The 22719-nt window shown below is 46.4% G+C and overlaps 1 protein-coding gene across 2 annotated transcripts; it reads right to left on the bottom strand.

Annotated features, from left to right (window-relative positions):
* Positions 1-768: 768 nt before the first annotated feature.
* GPR50 (G protein-coupled receptor 50) lies at positions 769-22411 on the bottom strand. 2 transcript variants are annotated; one of them, XM_040572194.1, is made up of 2 exons: positions 22231-22411; positions 769-2752 (listed from the first exon to the last, which is right to left on the bottom strand). In XM_040572194.1, exons 1-2 carry the CDS (start codon positions 22403-22405, stop codon positions 1884-1886), a joined length of 1044 nt encoding a protein of 347 aa, XP_040428128.1. In that variant the 5' UTR covers positions 22406-22411; the 3' UTR covers positions 769-1883. The 2 variants fall into 2 exon arrangements, with proteins under 2 accessions (XP_040428128.1, XP_040428129.1); XM_040572195.1 differs by lacking the exon at positions 22231-22411 and adding an exon at positions 20469-20570.
* Between the last annotated feature and the right edge of the window lie 308 nt (positions 22412-22719).

The following is a 22719-nucleotide window of genomic DNA, read 5'->3' as shown; positions in this document are numbered from 1 at the left end:
CAGAGACCTGCTCGCATCGCAGCAACCTTCGCCACGGGGCAGCACACATGCTGCACTGAAGTAACACACCATGCAGTGTTTTTTGGTCTGATCCATAAAGGGGCTCAATTTCTTTCAACTCTTCTTCCCCCAAAATATTCAGCAGGAGGGACGTTCAGCAACAGGATGCTTTCAACAAGCAATGCACAAATGGCTTACCTTTGCTCAGGATTTGGCACTTAGCCTGCCCTAGGGCTTTTTGTAAATCCTGCCTACTTTCATCTTGAGGCACAAAGGCTCTCCGTCGTTCAAGGCTCGGACCTATGAACCTGCTCTGACTACAATCAGTACCTTAAGTCACTGGGAGAAGGCTGCACTCTTTGATCAGGAGGAGGCCTGCTGTTGTCCTTATTACACCCACGGGGCTCAGACCTGCTCCCATCCCTCGTGCAGCTCCCGCTGTGCCCCCTGGTACACGGGCACCAAGCCAGGCTTGCTAGCTTGAAGACAGAGCTGCACCAGGGGAGTTTTATCTGCTGATTTAATAGGACTGTTTCAAAGCAGGTTCCGCTCATTTAAAACCGTAAGGAGTTGAATTCACAATGAATTGAAGGAAAAATAAAGTCGTATTTACAGACAGCAACCAGCCCCCCTACACACACTCCATTAAAGAAACAGCCTTATCTCTGCCCATGTGCTTGTTTCTAATGCGATACTGGCCTTCCCAGCACTCCAGGACATGGTTTTCAATGACAAAGATAACAGAATTCAGGTTTTAACTGAGAACTGATGCGTGAATATGCTTACGTAGCTTTCCTCTCCCAGCTCCCATGAATTAATCACTGCTTCACCCATGAACAAAATGGAATAAAATTCTCCACTCTTTTCCCCCATCAAATTCATGTTATGTGGTGGGCAAAAGGAAAGATATTTGGAATAAAAACTTCCTTCCCCTTCTGCCTTCATGTCCAAGTGCAAATATCACCGGAACTCAGTTTTCCTCTCTTATTAAAAGCCTGCATCTGCATTAAGCAGACAGGACTCTTTAATGTTCATCTTTTTTATGATGCTCATGCAGAAGGGACTTCTGATAGATGTTTGGAACGAATGCTGGCCATCGCAGGACACTGCCTAAATTAGAATCAGGCTCCAAGTATCTTCCTGCAATTAGATTATGTCATGTGCTATATACTCTTACTCATGGCCTGGAAGGAGGGTGCAAGGGTACTTAATATCTGTAGAGATTCAATTAAAATGAGCACATCAGACACTCACTAGGTCTGGCTTGTTTGCCTTGCATTCAGCCCAGGCTGCCTACTAAGCTGTAATAGAAGGAAAAAGGAAAACAAACACACGCGCAGTGGAAGTCATTGTGCTCATGTGTATGCCTGCTGGCTAACACCGTTACTAACCTAACTGAAAAGATACAAAGTCATGCAGTTTACACTTTGATTACTGTAATTTGGGTTATGTTAATGCTAAAGAACAGAATTCAGAGGGAGGCGAGAAAAGTTGGTTTGCGTTACACAGCAATTTTGCAGTTTGCATTTCAAATATAGCTGCATTTTTCCATGCACTCTGAACACTTCCCTTTTCGAGGGTATTGGCATGCTTGTTGCAAAAGCAACCAAAGCAATTCATTAGGCACACAGTGAATGATGGCATAGGAAAAAAAATAATAAAAAAAGGTAAAGGGCAGTTGTTCCATTCTTAAAATCCTTACTCAAAGCTGTGATGTCACGGTGATAAGCTGAGCAATAAAGGTACCAGACTCCTTCCTTGCATGAGAAGGGGGTGGCCATTTGGGGTCCACCAACATCAGCTGTGAAATGCACAGGTGGTAGGAAGGCTTATGTATTGTATGTACAAGGGTAACCCAGAATAAATTGTGCTGCTGTTCTGGCTCATAAGTGTATTTCAGCTTGGTTGTTGTTGTTCGTTAATGCTGGAGACGGCTTGCTTTTCAGCCCTTCTGTCCCACCCTTGGACACATCGATGAAGAGCAGCCTGGGAGTCCGGAGTGTCAGCAGTATCCTTTTGTACTCCTTTCGGAAATTCTGGTTAAGCAGCCCATAGATCACGGCATTGAGGCAGCTGTTAAAATAGGCCATAAAATAGCTCAGGACGAAAAGCCACTCTGGAATGTGTGGCTGCACTTTGGAAGGATTAATTGAAACAGCAAGGCCAATAAAGTTTAATGGTCCCCAGCACACAGCAAAAAGGACAAAAACCACAAACATAGTCAAGAAATTCCGCATGTCAGCTGCTCGGAGCTTCTGCTTGCAGTCTTGTCTCACCCGGTGTTTGACTTGAATCACCAAAATCCAGATCCGTAGGTAGCAAAACGTCACGATGGACAGCGGGACAATGAAGTGGACCACCACCACTGCGATGGTGTACGACGTGCTCACCGTCTGGGCAAAGGTGCAGGAGTAAATCCGGGGGTCATATTGCAAGGACCCAACAAAGAAGTTTGGCACAATGGCCACCACCGTGAGCAGCCAGGTCAGGCAGATGTAGCAGCAGGTATTCTTCAGGTTGAAGAGCTTATCATACCGAAGGCTGTGGCAGATGTAGCAGTAGCGGTTGATTGCGATGGCGGTGATGTTGAAAATGGACCCGATGACACTTAGGCCCATCAGGAACCCACTTATCTGGCAGTGGATGTTTCCCATGGTCCATCCATTGTGGAAAATGGCGCTCAGGATCAGAGGGTATGGATACACTGCCACTACAAGGTCTGCGACAGACAAGCTGACCACAAAGATGTTGCCTACGAAAAAGGAGAAGAGACCACGAGAGGTTAGCAGAGGTCCGGACAGACAACTTCCAACTCAGAACTCCTCTTTGGGCCTAACTCTGCCTGTGAGCTTCCCTCTATCCTCCATTTGGAGTTTGAAAACATAGAAAATAAGACTTTGTTGTCTGTACTACTGACAGCAAGAGAGTAACGAGGCATTATTAACATGTGTATTCCTTCCTAAAAAAATTCTAAACTGGAAGCATTAACCTTAGCTCAGCTGTTATTTCCTCCTGTCTTTGAACAGGCTTCCTAAATACACAAATGAAATCCTAAATTAAGTTGTATGGATTAATAATTTTCCTGAAGAAAGGAAGCGAGAGGTCTTTAGAGAACTGGCATAACTACAGGACCGGCCATAATGCTGTAAGGAATATTTGTCAAAATTCAGCTTTCTGATGATTAGAGAAGTTGTCATTTCAAGGGAAACTCAGCAATATAGAGGACAGCACTAGGAAAGGTCATTTTTCCTAACATCACTACCTGCAGATAAACCTGCAGTAGTAGGAAGGAGAATATTACTAGTGTACTGGTAGAGGATATGTTTAATACATTTAAGGTGTTACCATCCATGCAGCTATGTGTTACAGGCAACACTCCAGCCCACTGATCACACCTGCACTTTCTCTTCAAACCTTCATAGCCTGCCGTCTACCAGATTATCTCAAAAACAACAACAAAAAAAAGCATCTTTTTCTGTAGTATCCGTGAAGAGGCTCGCTTAGATCTCAGTTCAACTAGGTCACTGGCTTTGGCATTTGGAGAACATATCCAAGGGCTGTCAGAAATCACGTCTGTATCGCCATCACAGTTGGCTCATTGCTATGTTTGTTCCCAACAAAAACTATCAGTACCAGTCAACAGCTCCCGTCAGGCAGCAGAGGCCACCTCACACCGGCCGGAAAGCAGTCCAGACTCGAGAACTGCCCACGGTGGCACCGAACTGTGGCAGCTGACACGAAGCATCATTTCAAAACAAGTATTAGCAGAGGACATGCAAAGGACTAAAATCTCAGCAGGGAGAGATTTCACATAGGCAGGCTCACCGCAGCATGCCTCTGTGGCTGCTCTGGCTATGCAGGCTTAGCACTCACATAGAGAGGGAGAGCTGCTCTGCAGCGAATTTGTATTCCTTAAGTCACAAAGATGACTCCTCAACAAAAGGCTAAACGTGTCCCCAGCACCAGAATCTCCTCTGGGGAAGTTTAAGGAAAATTCTTAGCCTCACATCACTGCCAGCAAGTGGGAGAAATCACAGCCTCTGCAAGTCCTTCCTCTTGGATAGTTGGGAGGATGGAAAAATACAGGGGAATGGAAAAAAAAAAAAATCAGGTCAGACGGCTCAACTTAGCACCTTTTCACATCAATAAACTCAACTTCTCTTTTATTTGGCCATGTGGTCAGCTTCATATTTTTCTCCTGGTGGGTGAACACAGAGGCCAGAGCCACCCAGCAGCCACTTGCCAGCCGGTCCTGACAAACTGAGCATTTCAATGACTGAGTACTCCAAGGAGAGGACACGCTGCATGCCTCCAAGCAGAACAGGCCCTTCAAAATATGGGAAACGACTGCCTTTTATTGAAATAAGAGTAAACTTCAGTTAAACACCAAATGTGAAGCCATCTAATGTGCGGCTGTTATGGAAAGTAAACAACAATCTCCTGCCAATCATCTTTTCTTTGTCACTACTGATTTATTATTATTTTTTTCTTTAAAAAAAGCATTTTTCCACTATAAAACACAGGAGTCCTGCCTGCAAGCAATACCAGCAGGACATTAGCTCAAACTTTAATGATGTGCTTCTGTGGCACTATTTTCAGATGCATCTTTTTCTCTTTGTGAGCATACAAATATAATTCCTCATTAACTTCCAAACTTTCCGTGTCATGTTTTTAAACTTCCACACGGTATGTATTGGTTTGTGCATCTCTGCACTCCATCTCTACCCCAGCAGCACAGACCTGACCACCTTTTCACAGAAACTTGAAACCTTTTCTCGTGCCACAGGTCCAACACAGAACTACAGAGGTACGATACACTGTTCACAGTGTAATCAGCAAATTATTTGAAACACAAAACAACCTGAAGCCTGGCAGCAGATCAGGTTATAAGCACATGCAGGTTATACAAAAGGGGATTTATCCCAGAGCACCTTCTGCCCTAGTACTTTGCTCTGTGAGCTCCCTGCTCGCTCCCATGCTCCCATACTTGTGTTTCTGCTCACCCCAGCAGCCTGCTTCTGTATTCCGGCAGTTTCCTGGCACTGCCAGGAACCCATTTTGCCTGGATTATCTGACAGCACAGGTTATCTGAGGACTTACTGTCAAGTCCTGGCACCAGGTTTTATACACATGGAAATCCTGCAAAGAGTTCTGCAAACCCAATAAGCCACATACACAAAGGTCCCCGATGGCAGGCTGCCCGAGCACCATCTGACTTCCATACAAATGCACATCACTCTTCTACAAAGATTAACTGAACATCACTGTGCAAATACGAGAGTCACTGGCCCTGCCTGCCTCAGGAGGCTGCTGGAAACCCCTCGGTGTCCAAGCTCCAGTTGCTTGGATCTCCCTGTCGTTCCCACAGCATCCGTGGGCTGTCCTCTAGGACACACGGGCTGTGTTTTAGGCATCCTGAACCTAGAAGCTGGGTTGAAAAGGAAAATAAAAAAGATTAAAATACTTCGTCTTAAAATAAAAATACATGGCTTTTTATACAGCCAAAAATGTCCAAATAGAATATCCAAAAGCCTTGTTCTCTGTTACCAGACTTACACTAGCCTTCCTTGTTGAAATATTACAGATCTGTGTTTGCTTCAGGTTAGTGTAATGGAGATGTTCAAGGCACCTGAAGTTAATGCTGCTACCTGTAAACCACACTGCTCCCCATCAGGCAGTGCCCAGAGGGTTTGAGAGCAAACAAACCCACCTACAACAGCCTCAGCCAGATCAGATCCTGTCTGTCTGTCCAGCTGCAGCCAGAATAACTGAGAGCTACAAAGCAGCAGGTGTAAGAGCACAGGTTGGGAAAACATGCTAAGATACACAAAATGCTAAAAGTTTACTGGGGTGACCAGTATGTTTGTGGTGACAGTTCACTATCTGTGGCCTGCAATACGAAGCATCTTAACCTTCATGGTTCTCTTCCCAGGTTTTCTGAAAAACTCATGTCCAGAAGGAGGTGAACTGGAATTAAGACTCTCTTCAGCATCAAAAGGATCTATCTGTAATAAGGTTCAGTAAACAATTTAACAGGCCATGACTGTAAAGCAAGCCTCTGATGACCACTTACCATAACCTAATACTCTCTATTTAACCTTTGAAAGCTTATGCTCGCTGCAAAACAGAAACAAAATGCACTGTTTGCCCCAAGCAAAATAGATAGTCTTAAAAGCTTTATTCAACGTGCAACAAGGCTCTGTATTAGCTCTGACAGCCTCCTTTCCATGTTTGTTTTTACCTGCTACTCGCTATGCATTTGCTTGTACCTCACTGATCTCCACTTCCACTGGGCAGACACGAAGAGCACGCTTGGCTCTGCGAAATAAGTGGCAGTTCACAAAAAACACCTTCAGAACAATTTTGTTCTCTTTATACTATCAAGATGGCACTGAGGGTTTGCAGACACGTTATCATATACTAACTGCTCTTTTGGACCGATAATAATACCGGGGTGCTTGTGGCAGCTGATGCTGCAGCCCTCGCACTGAGGAGCATTTCCAACATCCCCAGCCGCAAAAGATCACTTCAGGGAACAAGGCAACTGCCCGGTCAAAGAGCATTAGGGTTGAGCCTCCTGCAGGGGTCTGGCTCAACGTCACTTGCCCTGAGAACATCACACACACGGCACAAAATAGCAAATAAGAAAGTCCAGGCTGACATTTGGACAACAGAGTGTTTGACAACTCAAAATCAGGGACACTCTCCCTGAGGTCCAGGCATCAGGAAAAAAATAAGAGGTCTGTTGTTTAGTTCATCAATCCACAAATTCTAACTGATGATTTTATACGTGTATTTAGGAAGCCTATTCAAAGACAGGAGTAAACCAGAGAAAGAGAAAAAAACAATCAGTTATCCAATATCGTTGCTCCACCAGGAGGGGACACAGTGTGGTCTCCGGCAGTCGATCGGACAGCACAGTCAGGCTGCCAGCAGCTCTCAAATTCCAACTGTGCTGCATAAAATGATCCTGCTGGCAACAAACAGCCAGGAGAGGAGGTATCTCCAGCCCACAGCATGCTTAGAACGTAAGGTTAGAGAACGTGGAAATATCCAGTTTAAGGACACAATGAAGGTCCTAGACGAAAGCATAAAACTCCACCACCATTGAACTTTTTCCTGGCAAATGTCTCTCTTAGCACAACAGTGATGCCAGAGAGCAGCAGTGTGCTCAGTATGAGCATCACCAGTAGTGCTGGTGTCATTCCCAGAAGGAAAGCTGTGGGTGCTTGGTGCTCTCCTACCGTGGCATCCATGAGGAACAAGGCCAAGGTGTTTCAGCATCACTTCGGCATCGTGACTGCAAGCCTCATCAGCCAGCCCCTCGGTGCATCACCACGGCTGAACAAAAACCTTCTTTCCCTCTGGATCTGTGGGAAAGGCTTGCTCCAGCAGGAAGAGAAAACCCTCGCAGTACTTACTGAGGTAGAAAGGACCCGCTCCCAGGCACTTCCATCACATTCATTTTTTTACGCTCCATGTATTATTTTGTCCGCTGGTTGGAGAAAGGAATTGCTTGCAGTGCTGGCAGAGGGCTGGGTTTTAGATGTGCTTTTAGGTCACGACCTCTAACTGTATTGCTGTCAAAAGCATATCTGAGCCATGCCTTCAGCTACTCTAATTGCGTGCGGCGAAGGGCAATCATTGCAATGTTTGCACTCCAGAGACTCACAACTTTCATTTGGCTACGGCCAGCCAGCTTCAAAGCCGTGTCCGAGCTCATGAGCCTGTGGAAACGGGCTGGAAATACGAGCGGCCATGCTCACATGATTTCCTATCTCTCCTTTTATCACTTACCATTATATTGGAAACGGGCACTTTTTTCCTTGGTGTGTCGCAGATGGGAGGTGGATGTTGGTTCTCGACTGAATAAAATGAGTTGTTCCCTCGTCTTCTGGACCTTTAGAAAGGGGTGTTCCTCTTTTGGTACCAGAGGAGAGCAACACCCTCATTTTCAGAGTTTCAGATATATTAAAAAATAAAAGAAGCTTTCAGACCATCCCATAGAAACACTGCCTCAAAATCTTCACCCTCTTACTCCATATGAATCCTAATACATCCTGCTCAGCTCAGACATGCCTTCCTGAAAAGATTATTTAAAGATATTTTAAAAGAAAGAGGAAACTGTAAAATTTGACATTTTACCTAGCTCCAACAGTTTTTAAACTTTTAGAAAATAACATTTTCTGTTCATTTATGTGCCTTTTAATGACTTTTTCCAGTGTTTTCATTGAAGTTTTGGCCTTTTGCATGAGGAAAAACCCCAATGCTGCTGTTCCTCTGGATTTCTAAACTTAACTCTTGTTACTGTGATGTTTTGCCTGGATGCAGCTACGGCAATAGGTTCTGCTAGTAAAAGAGGAGGAAGACATATCATCTTGATATGGCTCTTAATATATGCAGAATAATTACTAAAAGCAACCTCGTCTGGTTATCAGCTTAGAAGCCTGGTTCCTCCCTGCATCCCTTCCAAATGCTTCGGGTGAAGACAAATTTGGAAACACCGCCTGCACCTCGCAGCCTTCGCAGGGCACCGCAGCGAGGCCGATGGAGGGAGGTGTGGGAGGCAGGAGGCCCTCTCTGCCACCCTCTGGTTTACGCCACAAGCCTCAGCATCTCTGCCAGCACCAGCTGAGCCCGCACGGTGCTGGCTGCAGCGTCTCAGCCTGCAAGGACCATAAACCAACAGCTCACTGCCCTCCGTTTCTGACTGAAATCACTGCCGAGCGGTACTGCATGACTAAGCAGCCCGTTCCTATGCAGGCTGATGTCCTTACGTTTACCCTGACACACTAGGATGCACAAGCACAGATAAGCTCTACCAGCCCATGTTAACTCCAAGCCTAGCATTTATTAACTGGTTTGCAAAGTGCCCTGAAACCAAGCAATATCGTACAGTTCCCAACTTCAAGAGAGAGCAAGCTGAATTTAGGCAACAGAGAAAAAGCTCAGTCTGGTCACAGATCAGCACAACACAAAACGCTGCCCCAAATTCAACCTCACTTTCTAACAGAGGCTCGAGACAGACCTCTAACACATACTGATCCTGGCAGCATCACGCCTCTAGCGCTGTGTCCAATAAGAACATGAGATTAACATCAAAATGATTCACTTGCCATAAAGGCCATTTTTAGACAAAAAATGCAATCAACTTATGAAGTAACAAAGCCTAAATCAATAACTGGAGGAGTAATAATAGAAGAGTTTTACATAACAGAAAAGAGTTAGGCTTGGTACACACGCTAAGAGAAAGCATCTGTGCTCCAAGTGTCCGTCCTCAGCTCAGGGATGCTGAAATGGGATTGTCTGCCTAGAGACAGCATGTCTGCTTTTCCCATTCTCAGTTAGTCTAAAGAAAGCTGTTCCCTTTCCCAGCAAGGAAAAAGGCTGAGCTACCTGAATTACTGTTCATGTGACCTTCACAATATGCTAGGAACGGGAGTGATATTCCCTGCATTACAGACAGAGAGACCCATCATTTGTTGGCTTGGCCACAGCGATGCCAACTGTGAAAGAAGCCCTGCATGTAAGTAGGAGACCAGAAAGTGAAAGAAAATCTGTCCTAGGCCTTCTGGTTCATTCACAACTATCTACTAATCCCATCAGAAACAGAGAGTTACTTTCACCTGGGAACACTGCAGAGACACTGATACAATTGTGCTGGCAAAAATCCAGTGCAAACAATTCAAGTTGATTCAATAACAATAATAATGATACTGGAAAAAATTACCTCAAATAAAAAAAAAATAATAAAAAAAGCAAGCCCTAAAGGACCTTTTTAATTTTCCCAGAAATGAGTCCAAAAACCAATGTTTCCCAGAACATCAGCAAAGTCTTTACTTTAGATATTCCACAGGACTTACAGAACTCATATCTAGTCTGGGTACAGGACAGGCAACAAGGAGCTATTGATGGTACGAGAAACTCTTGGAAAGGGGAGTCCCAAGTGAATTGTGAGGACATTTGCTTCTGTTTGTTTTTTGTGGGTTTTTGTTTGTTTGTTTGTTTTTCTGAATGACTTCTGACATTTAATCATCTTTGAGGTGCAATGTACGGGAATATTACAAGAGAAAAGCAGTTTTTGCAGCAAAGTCCACACTAAACATGTTCCAACATAAGCCCATGGTTTAAATGGGGGTGCTCTAACACTGACCTCAGTAGGAAGTCTAATGGTGATAGTATCCAAATGGGTGAATGAGGATAAGATTACATGGGCCTATGAGACCTAAATTACTGGAAGAACCTCTCAAAGTAAGTAGCCACACATGTAGGCAGAGAAACTGGCATGGTAAGTGGGAGATCTTGCACTCGTGGAGCACAACTGAGCAGACACCTCTGTTGTCGACAGCTTCCAGCACAAGAATACCACTGTTTTCTGTCTTAAACAAACAACATTTTGCCCTCAGAAAGGAAAATAAATAAATAAATAAATAAAAGATGTTGGAAATAAATAAAATAAACCCATCCATGTGAAACTGAGGTTGCCTCATCCTGAAATACCTCAAGTCCTACTTTCTCGACTGTAATGCTGGGGGCAGACCTATTTTACAATTGCATAATAACCATCAAGTGATGGGGCTTTTAAGTGTATCCTTAAATTTTTCTGCCCTTTGCCTTTTTATCTCCATTGAAGTTTTCTCAGCAAGAAATAAATCACAGGGATTTCTTCTCTCTGAAACTGCTTAACACCCACACCAGGACACTTCAAAGTGGTAGCGTGCAACTTCAGCCTTATGACTCCCATCACGGGCCAAGGAGGCTTGGAGGAGCCAAGCCAAGGAGGCTCTCTCTCCAAAGAGAAGAGAAATGATCAAGATTCCTAATTTTAAAAATAAATAAATAAATAAAAACAACCTCACTCACTCTATGCCATTTCCGAAAAGCCCTCTCTCCCGCTCCTAGGCTTTCCTTATCTACTGACAGCATTTTTAAAGAGCTGTCATTTATCCAGCATGAGATATGACTTCCTGCCTCCTGGTCCCTTCAGAACTGTTTGTAAACCTCCGTTTCCTCTGCTTAGCAGGATTCACTCATTTTCCCTTTCATTGCTGAAATCCCATGTTGTTAGCTGTCCTCGATGAAGTATTTTTGTTTATTGACAAGCTCCAGAGTGACAGAATACTTAAGGAGCTACATCAGGATGAAACAAAGCCTGGGCTTTGTAGAGGCTTCTGCATCTCGGCACCTCAAGCAAAATCCCACAAGCCAGGAGGTCATCTTCAGCCCAGCAGGACCGTCCTCCACACCACATGAAGCTTCCAGCGGACTGAAATAGCCCAGTCATGTGTCTGTGGATGTTGTAAGGAACCCAGGGAGTGATTTGCAACATCAGAGCTCGAAGGAACTGGGGTTCAGAACTTCAGTAATGGATGTACACACAGGGAGGAGCCCAGCCCTTGCAATAGGCTCCAGTCTCAACACCCAGGAGCCTCCCCAGGCAGGAGCATGGGGCTGGAGCACCTCAGCCAGCACGTCACAGTGCCCTGGCCATCGTGTGCCCCAGCTCCAGAGTGGGCAGATGTGCCCCAGGAGCACATTGACTTCACCACCCCAAAAACAAATGCATTTTGGCACCAGGGGCTTGGACTGCGGCTGCTAATTGGGACAAGACAGAAGTGAAGGGCAGAACAGGGGAAGAGGTCTGCTTTGGTCTCCCTCGGGAGTACAAAGTCTTTCCCAAATTCAGCTACATAGCACAGCCTTTAAAAGGAGAGCGACAGCTTCTTCTATATCAGCAGCAAGGCAGGAGCTCTCATGCCAGCGCTGCCTTCTTATGCTAACTGCCCTTTTATCATTTATTCAGGAATGAGGCTGTAACGAGGCAGATTTATATCAAATGACAAATAACAGCTGTGGGGAAAAGAAAAAGAAGTGTCGTGCTTCATTAGAACCCTGTAAGGGTCTGTCAGCCCAAAACACACCGCCAAAGTGGCAAATGCAGCCAGAAAGACAAGACAGAGCTCACAGCAGCTGTTAAGCCAAATGGGACCTTATTAAAATTAAGGGCCATCTTTCCCCTTTCATATTTAGTTTCAAAAGACCACGCAAAGAAATTCAACCTCTTATGAAGACTGAGTCATTAGTGCAGATGTGACACAAGGCCTGGACAAAGATTTCACATTGAAAGGTAACTTAATTCCCAGGTGGTTGCTAGAACCTTAGGAATACATTAATCTGGTATCAACTGGAGCCCCCCAATATTAAAGTCATAAATCTTACCACGATGAATTTCCCCATTACTCACTTGGTGTTACAATACTGCTTAAAAAACATGCAAGCATTCAACTTGGAGAAAAGGATGCTGATGGGTCTGCAGCATTAACTATGTGCTTGGGACTGAAAAGTATCCTGCAAGTCAAGTGGGAGGTTTTGCCTGAAGGATGCTGATTTCCAGAAGGGGCTGGGAGCTCTGTGCTTCAATCAGGTCCAAAATAAACACTGAAAAAGCAAAGGAATTAAATACCTAAGCTGCCAGGCAGCCACAGATTATCCCACAGCATGAGGGGGCAGCATCAAGTTTTCTGAATTTCCTTAGTGGGCAGGTGGTGAAGGCAGTAGGTAAACCTCAGGATATCAGCACTACTTGTCTTTTTTCACCTCAGTCTCCTTGAGTGTGTCTGATCGCACTGCCTGCCTTTCCCCAATAATTTTTGTTACTGAAGACCAGCTTCATTCCCTTTGTACAGAAAAGTGGATGACTCATTAAATAAATAAAAAAGGTTTCCACACAATAGAAACTGGTCCCCAGCAGAGCAGGGATATTTTGAGTGATTGTGCTCATTAGAAAGGTATAGGGTGACCCTAAGTTTTTTGGGAAAGCAGGGCATTCAGTTTTTACAAAACCACAGACCATGGGAAAAGTTCTTGCGGACACAATGCAGAACCAGCCTCTGGGAAAACCGGCCTCATTTCGATGCTCAACAAAAACTAAACTAAATCTGCTGAAAAAAACGTTCAGAGGGCAGTAAGCTTGGATTTCAGCAGAGCAACCATTGTATAATGCCGCAATACTGCAACAAGGTTGTGGGTTACCTAAACTGCCATCCAAGAAAGAAAAAGCAAGACAAAGAGGCTGAGATAGTGTTAGCCAACACTGATAGATTGGCTCACTAATGAATTTAATGCTGACTTAATCTTCTGACTTGGCAGTGCCCTGAAAGCCTGCTCTTTTTGCCTCCCCTCGCCTAAATGAAATTAACGTATTCCAGAAAATTAAGGACGATTTACCAGGCCACTGAAGGCCGACTGCTTGTTGGATCTGGATCCGTGTTAATCCATCCAAGAAAAAAAGAGAAACTCTGTGATTTAGAAACCCAACTACGGGAGGGTTGGCAGAGGGGCACGCGTGGGCTCTCGCTGCTCGTTTCTCGCAGGCATGCTGGCACCAGCCAGGAATTTTTGGATGAACACAGCAGCAGCAGCGTATTTCACTGCAATTTCAAGCTTTTTTGCTTTCTTGATGAAGCTAAACGTGGCTGAGGCTACGCAGGGGATGCTCAGGGGACCCAAAAAGCCCAGCTCGCCTTCCACGTCTGACACTTTCCAGGCACAAGGCAAGACCCGTGTCGTCAGCAGCAGAGGGCTCAACCCTGCCCCCGGGGACATGGGGAAGGGCAGAATGCCACATCTGCATTCCCCATTAGCCATTTAAACCAGCATTCACACATTTTTCCATTTTCCCCTCAGCTTAGGCCGCTGTGTCACAGGAGATGAAGCCAGCTCTCACTGAATCAGCGGGACCTCCCTGGGGACAAGCAGCAGGTCGTAAACCACACACTTCTGCATGTCCCCATGTTGTGAAGAGCAGTTCCCATCCAAAAAGCGAGAAGGTGTTGGGAAGGTAATGGTTGTGCTGATGCTATGTAAAGGCCAGGGGAGCAAAGCCTTACTTCAGTGTGTGTTGCAGTCTCCTGGTGATTTACAGATTGTTTTCCATGGATGTGGCCTGGTGTTTACATCAATATTTGTAGTTGCTGCAACAGTTACACAAACATCACGGGGATACAGATTCAAGAGCCTAAAGATGATATGCATATAATTAACGCTCATCATAAAAGCATCCGAGAAATCTTCCAATCCCCATTCCAAGGTAAAACAGAATTCAGAGTTTACCAGTGCTCTGGAGATGTATTTTGGAAACTGGAATGACATAATGCAAAATATATTTCATTACCCATGTAACATCCAAGACAAAACTAGATACTGGATAAAGTCCAGGTTAGAAACCACAAACTTCTTCAGTTCTATAGCTCACAGCGTTTTCAATCTTTTACATAATTACACAGACTTCAACTCCAGCACATGATATCATGCAAATGATTACCTACCTACACTCATTCGCCCGAGATACACAGAGCCATTAACAGGCGGACACCACACACCCTTATCAAGAAAAATAAATAAACACACCATCTTCACAAGAGACTGTTAAGACACTGAAAGGTTGTGGAAAATTGGAAATAGCATCCACGCTGAGAGCGTAAATGATCCTTCTCTTAGGGAGAACAGAATTGGACTGCTGTTTCTCACTAGGAAAAGCAGAAAAACATTTGCAAACATGAGCCCTATTATGAGATCCATAAATCTACACCCCACAGTTTAGATCATCTTTCCTTTCCCTACTGTTCCAGGAAAGCCCTTGCTGCTTTCCTTTATATTTCAGCAGAGGACAAGGAACAGCCAGACGCAGCTGAGGCCAAACCCACTGCCCCTGCACTTCCTTGGTAAAACTCCCCTCCTGCCTTCTTTGCTAACTGGTTTGTTCCCAACAGGGTTGGTCCTGGCACGACTCATCTCACCGCTTCTGCAGCAACAACATCGGGAGCATCACTTTGAAAGCTGGGTTGGACAGATGTATTTAACAAGGGTGGGCAGGCAACATCACAAGTTAAGCTCTTGTTTCTTGACTTTCCTCTTCTTCAAAACCCTGCTCATCACGTCCCAAGGCACGCGTTGCCCTGTTTTCAAGTTTTAAGAGGAGAAAGAGCATCGAGCACCATACAAAATCAAAACTACAGAAGGTACTTGCCCATAAAGTAACCTTAAATTCTCCCTCAGCTTAATTTTTTTTCTCTTGATTGGAAATATATTTGTATACATCTACAGTGGATGAATGCAAATAGCATTTCCAACATATCAAGTTACAGAAATGACATCGAGCCCTAAGGTGAGGGACTGCAATACATGCTGTCTTGGAGAAGCTGTGAAAAGCCAACATTTTGATTGTTTTAACTTTTCTTAAGTTTCCTAGATTTTTACCTCTCTATAGAAATAATGTCTTGAACACATCTTAATTTTTGTGGTACTCACAAAGTCCAGAAAGAGGAGGAAATAAGCTCAACACTTACCATGCTCAACTCCACAGAGGCCTGGTAAGGTGACATTTCCTCTCACCATATGGAGACCGGGGGGGTTCATGCATGCTCTCAGGATGAGAGTAGATCTGAGGGTCATCTCTTCTCCTGTCCCATTGCCAGCAACTGCAGCAGCAGCTGCTGCACAGAGAAGTTCAAGAAAACATTTACTGGGCTCCATTGCGATAATGTGCCTTGGGGGAGCACTCCTCCTGACGCACAGCCAAGCGCTCCACGCTCACATGTAATATTAATATAACACGGTCGCTTCTCTAGTGAGAGCACTCATTTTTGAGCACTACTCCAGTAAATACGCAAGGAAATTTTACGAGGCAGTTGATGCACAAAGCTTTCACTTACCAAGTTATAGGACCTCATGGGAGAAGAAGGTATGTGGGGAAGCAGCGGCTGAGGCCAGGCAGGGAGGGAAGATGCTGTGATGGCCACAAGACAGAGCCCAGGCTTGAACGACGGCCAGAAAACAGGATGTATTCATGGAAAACACACCCTTACGGACTGGACAAATCTTTACAAGTCTCCTCCAAGATAAGCCTGAATCACAGAAGCCTAACTTGGTGGTAAGCTCAGGAATCTCCACGAAAGCCATAATGATGCTGCCTGGGTGACAGCTGCATGTCGAGGCTCCTGCTGGTGACAAACTGGTGGGAGAAGCCACCAGTACCTGAAGACGCCCTGCTACCCAGAACAGATGCATATCTCACCTAAAGTAAAGCCTCCGTTATATAGAGAGAACAATCCAAGTTTTATTCACTATACAAGGCATCATGTGAGAAAATGTCAGCCCCCTGCTTGCTGCCCAAGTGCTCTCCAGAAACTAAAGAAAACCTTGCTGCAGAAATAGGACTCAAACCCATCCCCTTCCTGAAGCAATAAACAAACTAAATTTGCAATCCTTGATTTTCCCCATTTGGCAGGGGGGAATAATCCCGCACAACAGCATGTGTCTGATACGATTGCTTGGGAGAAATTAGAGGCTTACACCTAGAGAAGCGTAAATCCTGCATTGCTAAGGTTTCTTCAGCTGCAAGGGAAAGAAACATTGCCTCCTGGTGATTAAGAATGTAATTATTATTATTAATTCTGAAACACTTTGAATTACATGGTACATTTTCTTTAAATGGGCCCTATCGTTAGCGGAAGCTGATCTGAACCAATGATTTATTCGTGGCTTAATATCCATGCTTGTTTCGCATGCTCAGCACATTTTGCTCAGTATTAGTGGCTGGTTGCTAGAGACAATCGATTTAAATTTAGACAAAAGCTTTTGGAAAAGTTTTATTCAGAGCAGATATATGAATTAAAACACTAACTATGGTGATATGTAACTACATTTCTTCTAAACTCTTAGCACCTCCATGTGCACTTTAAGATCTCAAGAGAGTTCACAGGCAACACCAAGCTCAAGTCCATATTCCAGCAGAGCTTTCCACTCAGACCCATTCTAAAATCAGGAGGAAGTCTGCCAGGCGGCGCTGCAAAATTGTGGAATTTCTGCAGATAAAATCAGAATTGGGCTTCCCCTATGGTGCCATCAATGAAATACCTCCGGCCTTGCCCATTAATTTGCAATATTTCCTCCACTTTCTAAAGTAAAAGCCTGTCTTTACCGACTTTGTTGCAAAGCAGGTCTTAACCAAAGATAGCCATGGAAGAGGAGAAAAAAGCCTTTACAAGTTTGGCAGATACACTACTGACAAGAAACAATACATTTTTAACCGCTGTGTAATCACAATACACTTTTCCTACTGAAACTCCCCCAGAGTTTCTGCCCGAAGGTGTTGGATGCTGAGCAAAAGCCAGCTGCCACATCTGTGATGCACGTGGCTGTGCAAGCAGCTCCTCCTACTTCACCTCTGAATTTTTACAGCTCATCCCCACAAGCCAAGTTGAGTTTTCGTGCTTTGTGTGGCTGCTAGAGCCCTTCACCTGGGGTGCGTGCTATTCCTTCTCCCAAAGGTAAGCATTTCCACATTGCACTTTCTTAAGCTGCCATCGTTTACAGGAAAGGCCACCCTCTGGTCGCCCTGCTTTGCTGATTAGATGAGGAATAAGACTGGAGAACAAGGCCAACAAGTACTCGGCTCTCTATGGTCTGTCCTGCTCCCTATTCAGGGAAATTTTCTGACCTGTGTAATGAATCCGGATCCACACTGAATTAGGTAAATCCACGATGCTGCAGGCTGGTGTCTGCCTGCCAGCATGAAAGGATCACTTTCAAAGGTGAGACAAAAATGTGAAAAACTGGCTTATCAATGTGATGCAAATGCCCAAGCGACAGCAATTGGTTTTATAAGGTTAACGATCAGTCAGAAGAAACCCAGCCAGTTCTGGGAGAAATTTATCTCAAAAAAGGAAGCATGAAGGAGAGAACTGCAGCCAAAATGTAAGGGAAGAAGGGCAGACGCCTCCACGGAAAGGCAGAAACACTCCAACCCTTTGCAAGCCCTATTTGTTGCTTGCCCACTGCTCCGTTTCCATTTCTGTATAATTTATTCCAAAGCAAATATATTCTTTTTAAGAGAAGGAGGAGAAGGGTGTGCCTGTGCTGCGGGACACAATGCTGGTGTTCAGTCGCTGGTTATTCCTTGCTCCCACACTAATCACAGAGGCTTTGTCTAGTTTGGGATAGAGCAATACTTTAATTAACATCTTCCAAGGGTACAGCCACATTGGGAAGACTCCTCTCATTAGCTAATTAGCCTATTGTCCTAATTAGGTGGGGCAACACCTGTTTCACCCCCCTCTCTGCCCTGCACAGAAAACCCTGCTTTTCCCACCTAGGTGTTCCCTCCAGCTGGTCACAGCCCCTCTGGACGGACTCTTCTTTGAGGCTGGGTGGTGGCAGACAGCAGCACCCAGTGTCACCACCAGAGCTCCGACTTCAGGAATGGGAATAGTTACACATGGGAAAACCATGGCACAAGTTTTCCTCTGTGCTTTCATCCAAGAGCAGCCCTGGGGCACAGCCTTGTTCCTGCCAGGCAGCCCCCAGGATGGTCCTGTCCTCCTCCTGCTGCTCTCTGCCTGGACTTGGACAAGATTAAACATCACCCATGCGGAACGGAGAAAGAAAAGCAAACAAAGTGCAAAGAAAATGGAGACAGAAAAAAAAAAAAGTAAACAGAGCATGTATGCCCACCTTCCCTCTTCCTGAAACAGGTCCCGGCTTGTGCGGCAGGACTGTCAGCAAGGCCATTAATCATTTGCTATTACCAAAGCCAGTGTTTGTCCCTCCAAATCTTTCAGCAGCACCCAGCCCTGGGCCAGCCTGGCCTGTTGTTGCTGCGGGGCGTGCAGGGCAGCCCTCCCAGGGAGGCAGGCTGGGATTTTGCTTGGCACACGAACAATTTGGCCGAGTTTCTCCTGCTGTGCACAGCCTGGGCACAGCCAAGGTGGCGTTTCGTGGGAAAGCACGGCTTGACAGCAGCACAGAGGAGAAGAAGAAGGCACAGTGCTGGTGCCCAGCACCTTTGCAGGAGCGTTTGCACCCGTGCACAAAAACAGGATGCTTGTCTGCAGGCAGCCATGTAGAAATACCCTTCCTTTGTGGCCTCAAAACCAGAAAGCAAAGTTCAGCGAGTGGAGTCTCCAAGAGATGGAGACGAGTCTGGCGCAGGTTTTCCTAATCAGAGGAACTTTGTTTTAACTAATTTGAGGGTAGCTGTGTGGACACCTGCACCAGCACGCAGCAAAAACCTGTGTTAAGCACACACATGGCTAGAGAGAAGGGTCTTCACCCAACTGGAAGAAACCTAAAACCTCCAGCCAGCAGGCCACAATTACAGAAGTCTTCAGCCCAGGAACTTCTGCAGGGACTGTGCGTGCCCATGGCACAGCGCTGGGACAGCATGCCAAGGGTCCCCAGCATGGACCACCACATCCCCACCAGTACACCAGCCCCCTGAGCCCACTGGGTGCACTGGGACACGTCCCGCTGCCCAAACACACCACTTTCCCCAGCTTCACCACGCCAAGGAGCAGCAGGACCACGTCGGTCATGCCAGGCCTGTGCCAGCCCTCCCTGGAGCAGCCCGGGTGCTGCATCCATGTTTGTGGCTGATGGAACAGGAGCATCGCCGGCAGCCAGCTCGATGTGGTAAATTCATCACTGTCCAGCTGAGCAAGTCGATAACGAAGCTAAAAGGAAATGCTGTCACGGGCTGTTCCCCACCAACAGCGAGGACATTTTTGAGCAGCTCACACCTTTGATAGCATCCCTGTTTAAGAGGGGGGTGCCAGGTGTCACCCTTCCACGTGGAGTCCCAGCAGTCCTCCTGCAGTTCCCTGGCCAATGTGACATTTCCCTGGCTCTCCCAGAGAGCCACAATCCCCACGTCAGATCCTCTGGCACTCCAGGGGGTCAGAATAAATCAGTAGCCCCAGTGGGAGTTTGCTACAGAGGAATGAACCGGCAGAACAGATGAGCAGCTCCTTAGGCAGCTACCCACGATGTACATAAAGAAACGATGTCATTTCAGGCTTGTGGCAGATGCTGGAGGGTTTGTAGTGCTAAAAAAAAAAAATTAAAAAAAATCATCTCAAAACACCTACATACAGTCAATAGCTTTCCAGGACAAGGAAATCCTGCAGGAGCTGGGAGGAAACCAATTGCAGTTCCCAACCGCACCTGAGATATGAAAACTGAACGTGGTCCAATGTGACGCCTCTGAGAGGTCCATTTCCCCAAACGAGAAACAATCAGACAAAAATAACTGAAAGAAAACACCTAAATATATACAAATGTGGCAGTGGGAGATGTTTAAAGATACCTCAGTAGAGCCCTCCTCCTTCCAGAAAAACTGTACTATATTCAGAAAAAGTTTATTTTGTTAAAGAATTAAGACAGGAGACAAATTAAGAAACGAGTAATGAATAGAAAATCCACTATGAGTAGCTAGAAAGCAAATTATTTTATAAAGAAAGCTAAACGATATCACAAAAAATAATGGCAACATATGTCAGGAAAAAAAGCAATGATCTATCGATACAACAGGCTGACACTAAAAGAAAGTACAGGGAAATTATCCATCCTGATACAGCAGATGTAGAAAGTATAAGCATTTCTTTTTCTCCTTGCAGATAAGGATGACTTACATTTCAGATATAACCAAATTCTCCGAATTCCAGAAGTAAGTGGGAAAGGCATTCAGCACGACTAAACGTTTTCCACATCTGCAAAACTGGAAAACGTGAACATGCACAAAGGAGCTCTCTAACACTGACTTTGAGAAAAGAAACATGTCACAGGGCACGCAGGAAGTTCCAGAGGTCTCAGAACAATAAATAAAACCCCCTTGAGCAAACACAAAGCTCGTAGCGTGCCAACATTTCAGCCCGGCTGACCTGGGAAGCGCAGGCCGATAACCCCGGCTGCGGTCCCACAGAGCCAGGGAAAGGCAAAGCAGCAAAGTGTGAGGAGATGGGAACGCAATTAGTGCTGGCCAACACAGCTGTATGGGAAGAGGGCTTGTCAGGCCGATCTGCTGTTTCTTCCCTGCCCGACACAGATATCTGTGCTGACATGATGTGTGCGGACTTCTGCGTTGGGTTTGGGCCAGTGTGACAGCCTCACAGCAACATGCACGGAGTACAGCAAGGGGATTAAAACCAGCTGAGCCTGGTGACCTAATTAAAGTTGTAACCCCACTGACTGCCCCTACAGAGGTTTCGGCTCCCTGAGCGGATGATGCTGCTACTGAGGAAAAGGAGCCAGCAGGCAGCAGGAGCAACTTTCTGCAGGGCAGCACGGGTGCAAGACGTGGGCTTTCAAGGCGTGCACGTTTTGGCTGCGTGCCTGCGTTTGCAGAGAGTTCAGGAGAGCTAGAAAACTGCATTTCCAGAGCCTTTGCCCACCACCCTCGACCTTAAGTGTGCTGAGCCTTGAACGCATGAACCACAGCCTGGAAATGTGTTTGGCAACTGGCTCCTGACCGGTACTTAGACTGAAAATCTCTCTGTTATAACCCAAAGGGGAGGTAGCTCTCCTTGACTTCGTAGCAACTTTAACTTGCAGAGGAGGCAGGCTTAATAAGACTTGCAATGCATCCAAGTGATTAACAATTAGACAGGTGGTAAAGGCAGCTAAATGGCTTCAAATCTGCCTGCTGCACTTCTCAGCCGGAGAACATACACCACCAGTTACCCTGGGGGGAGAAACAAGGGGGTATCTATTTTTCCTTCTGATCACAAGCTCACAGTGCTCCCATTTTAAAGCAAAGCTAACAGAAAGCAGCACATTTATGTGATGAGTATCCTACGGGCCACGCTTTGTGTGCCTGGGCAAACGCAGGCTCAGTGCTCAGGGGTGCTGCACCCAGCCCCTGCCCCAGCCAGCAGCTGTGCACTATCGTTAATAAATCAATCAAATAGCGGGGGCAAGGAGGGGGGGGGGGGTGTTGTCCCATCAGGCTCACCCATTTTTACTACTTATCCTGTAGTAAAGGGCTACTTTTACTGTACTCTGTTGAGTTACTCCGTATTAACAGAAGAGTGAGGTACACACAGAGAGAGATCAGCATCTCCACAACACTCACAACTTTCTCTCCCACGTTATAAACACCGGAGAACATTTCATCCAAACCATTTAGTGAGCTATAACAGTACAGGTCACTTTATGCCTTCGCCTGTAAAAGCAGCCCGAGCGCTCCTAGCACAACGCACCCTGCGGTACATCCGACCAGCACCACCTGAAACTCCCTCCGGAGCAATTCCTGTGGAATTTTTTCCTAGCCTTTGCCGAAGTAACCCATCTCTGACGGCAGACCCAAGCCCTCCCTGCCGGCTGTCAGGAGACCGGTACCCTGCGGGGGTACCCGCGCCCCGTCCCCCCGCTCCCCCCGGGTCCCCCCACACTCACCGGCGTTGCGGAGCTTCTTGTTCCTCAGCACCGAGAGGATGACCAGGGCATTGCCCAGCACGTCCACCACGATGGTGACGATCAGCACGGCCGCCAGCCCGCTGTTAGCCCTGGCCACCGCCTGTCCCCCCCCAAGCCCCGGCCGGCAGCTCCCGTTCCCTCCCTGCCTCTCCATGCGCAGCTCCCGTTACTGCGGGGCTTTTGGGGGGGGATTTTTTTAAAAATTTTTTTTTGGGGGGGGGGGGGGTCCCGTCGCCCCCACCCCCGGGCGGTGCCGGGGCCCGGGGCGGGGCGGGGAGGGGCTGGAGGGGGGGGACGGGGCAGGCGGCAGCGCTGTCGGATGGCGACACCGCGCGGTGGCGGGGGGCAGCGGCGGGGAGCCCGCCCGGTGCGGGGCTGGGGGAGGGGGCACCCCCCCGGTGTGCCCTCAGGAACATGGGTTTACTTTTGGTTAGCCCCCAGGTCAGGCAGGTGGACCTGTTGGCCTTT

The sequence above is a fragment of the Cygnus olor genome, chromosome 13 (genome assembly GCF_009769625.2).
Source record: "Cygnus olor isolate bCygOlo1 chromosome 13, bCygOlo1.pri.v2, whole genome shotgun sequence".
Taxonomy (NCBI): Eukaryota; Metazoa; Chordata; class Aves; order Anseriformes; family Anatidae; genus Cygnus; species Cygnus olor.
The sequence above is the reverse complement of the archived record's forward strand: the minus strand, read 5'-3'. Positions and strand labels throughout refer to the sequence as shown.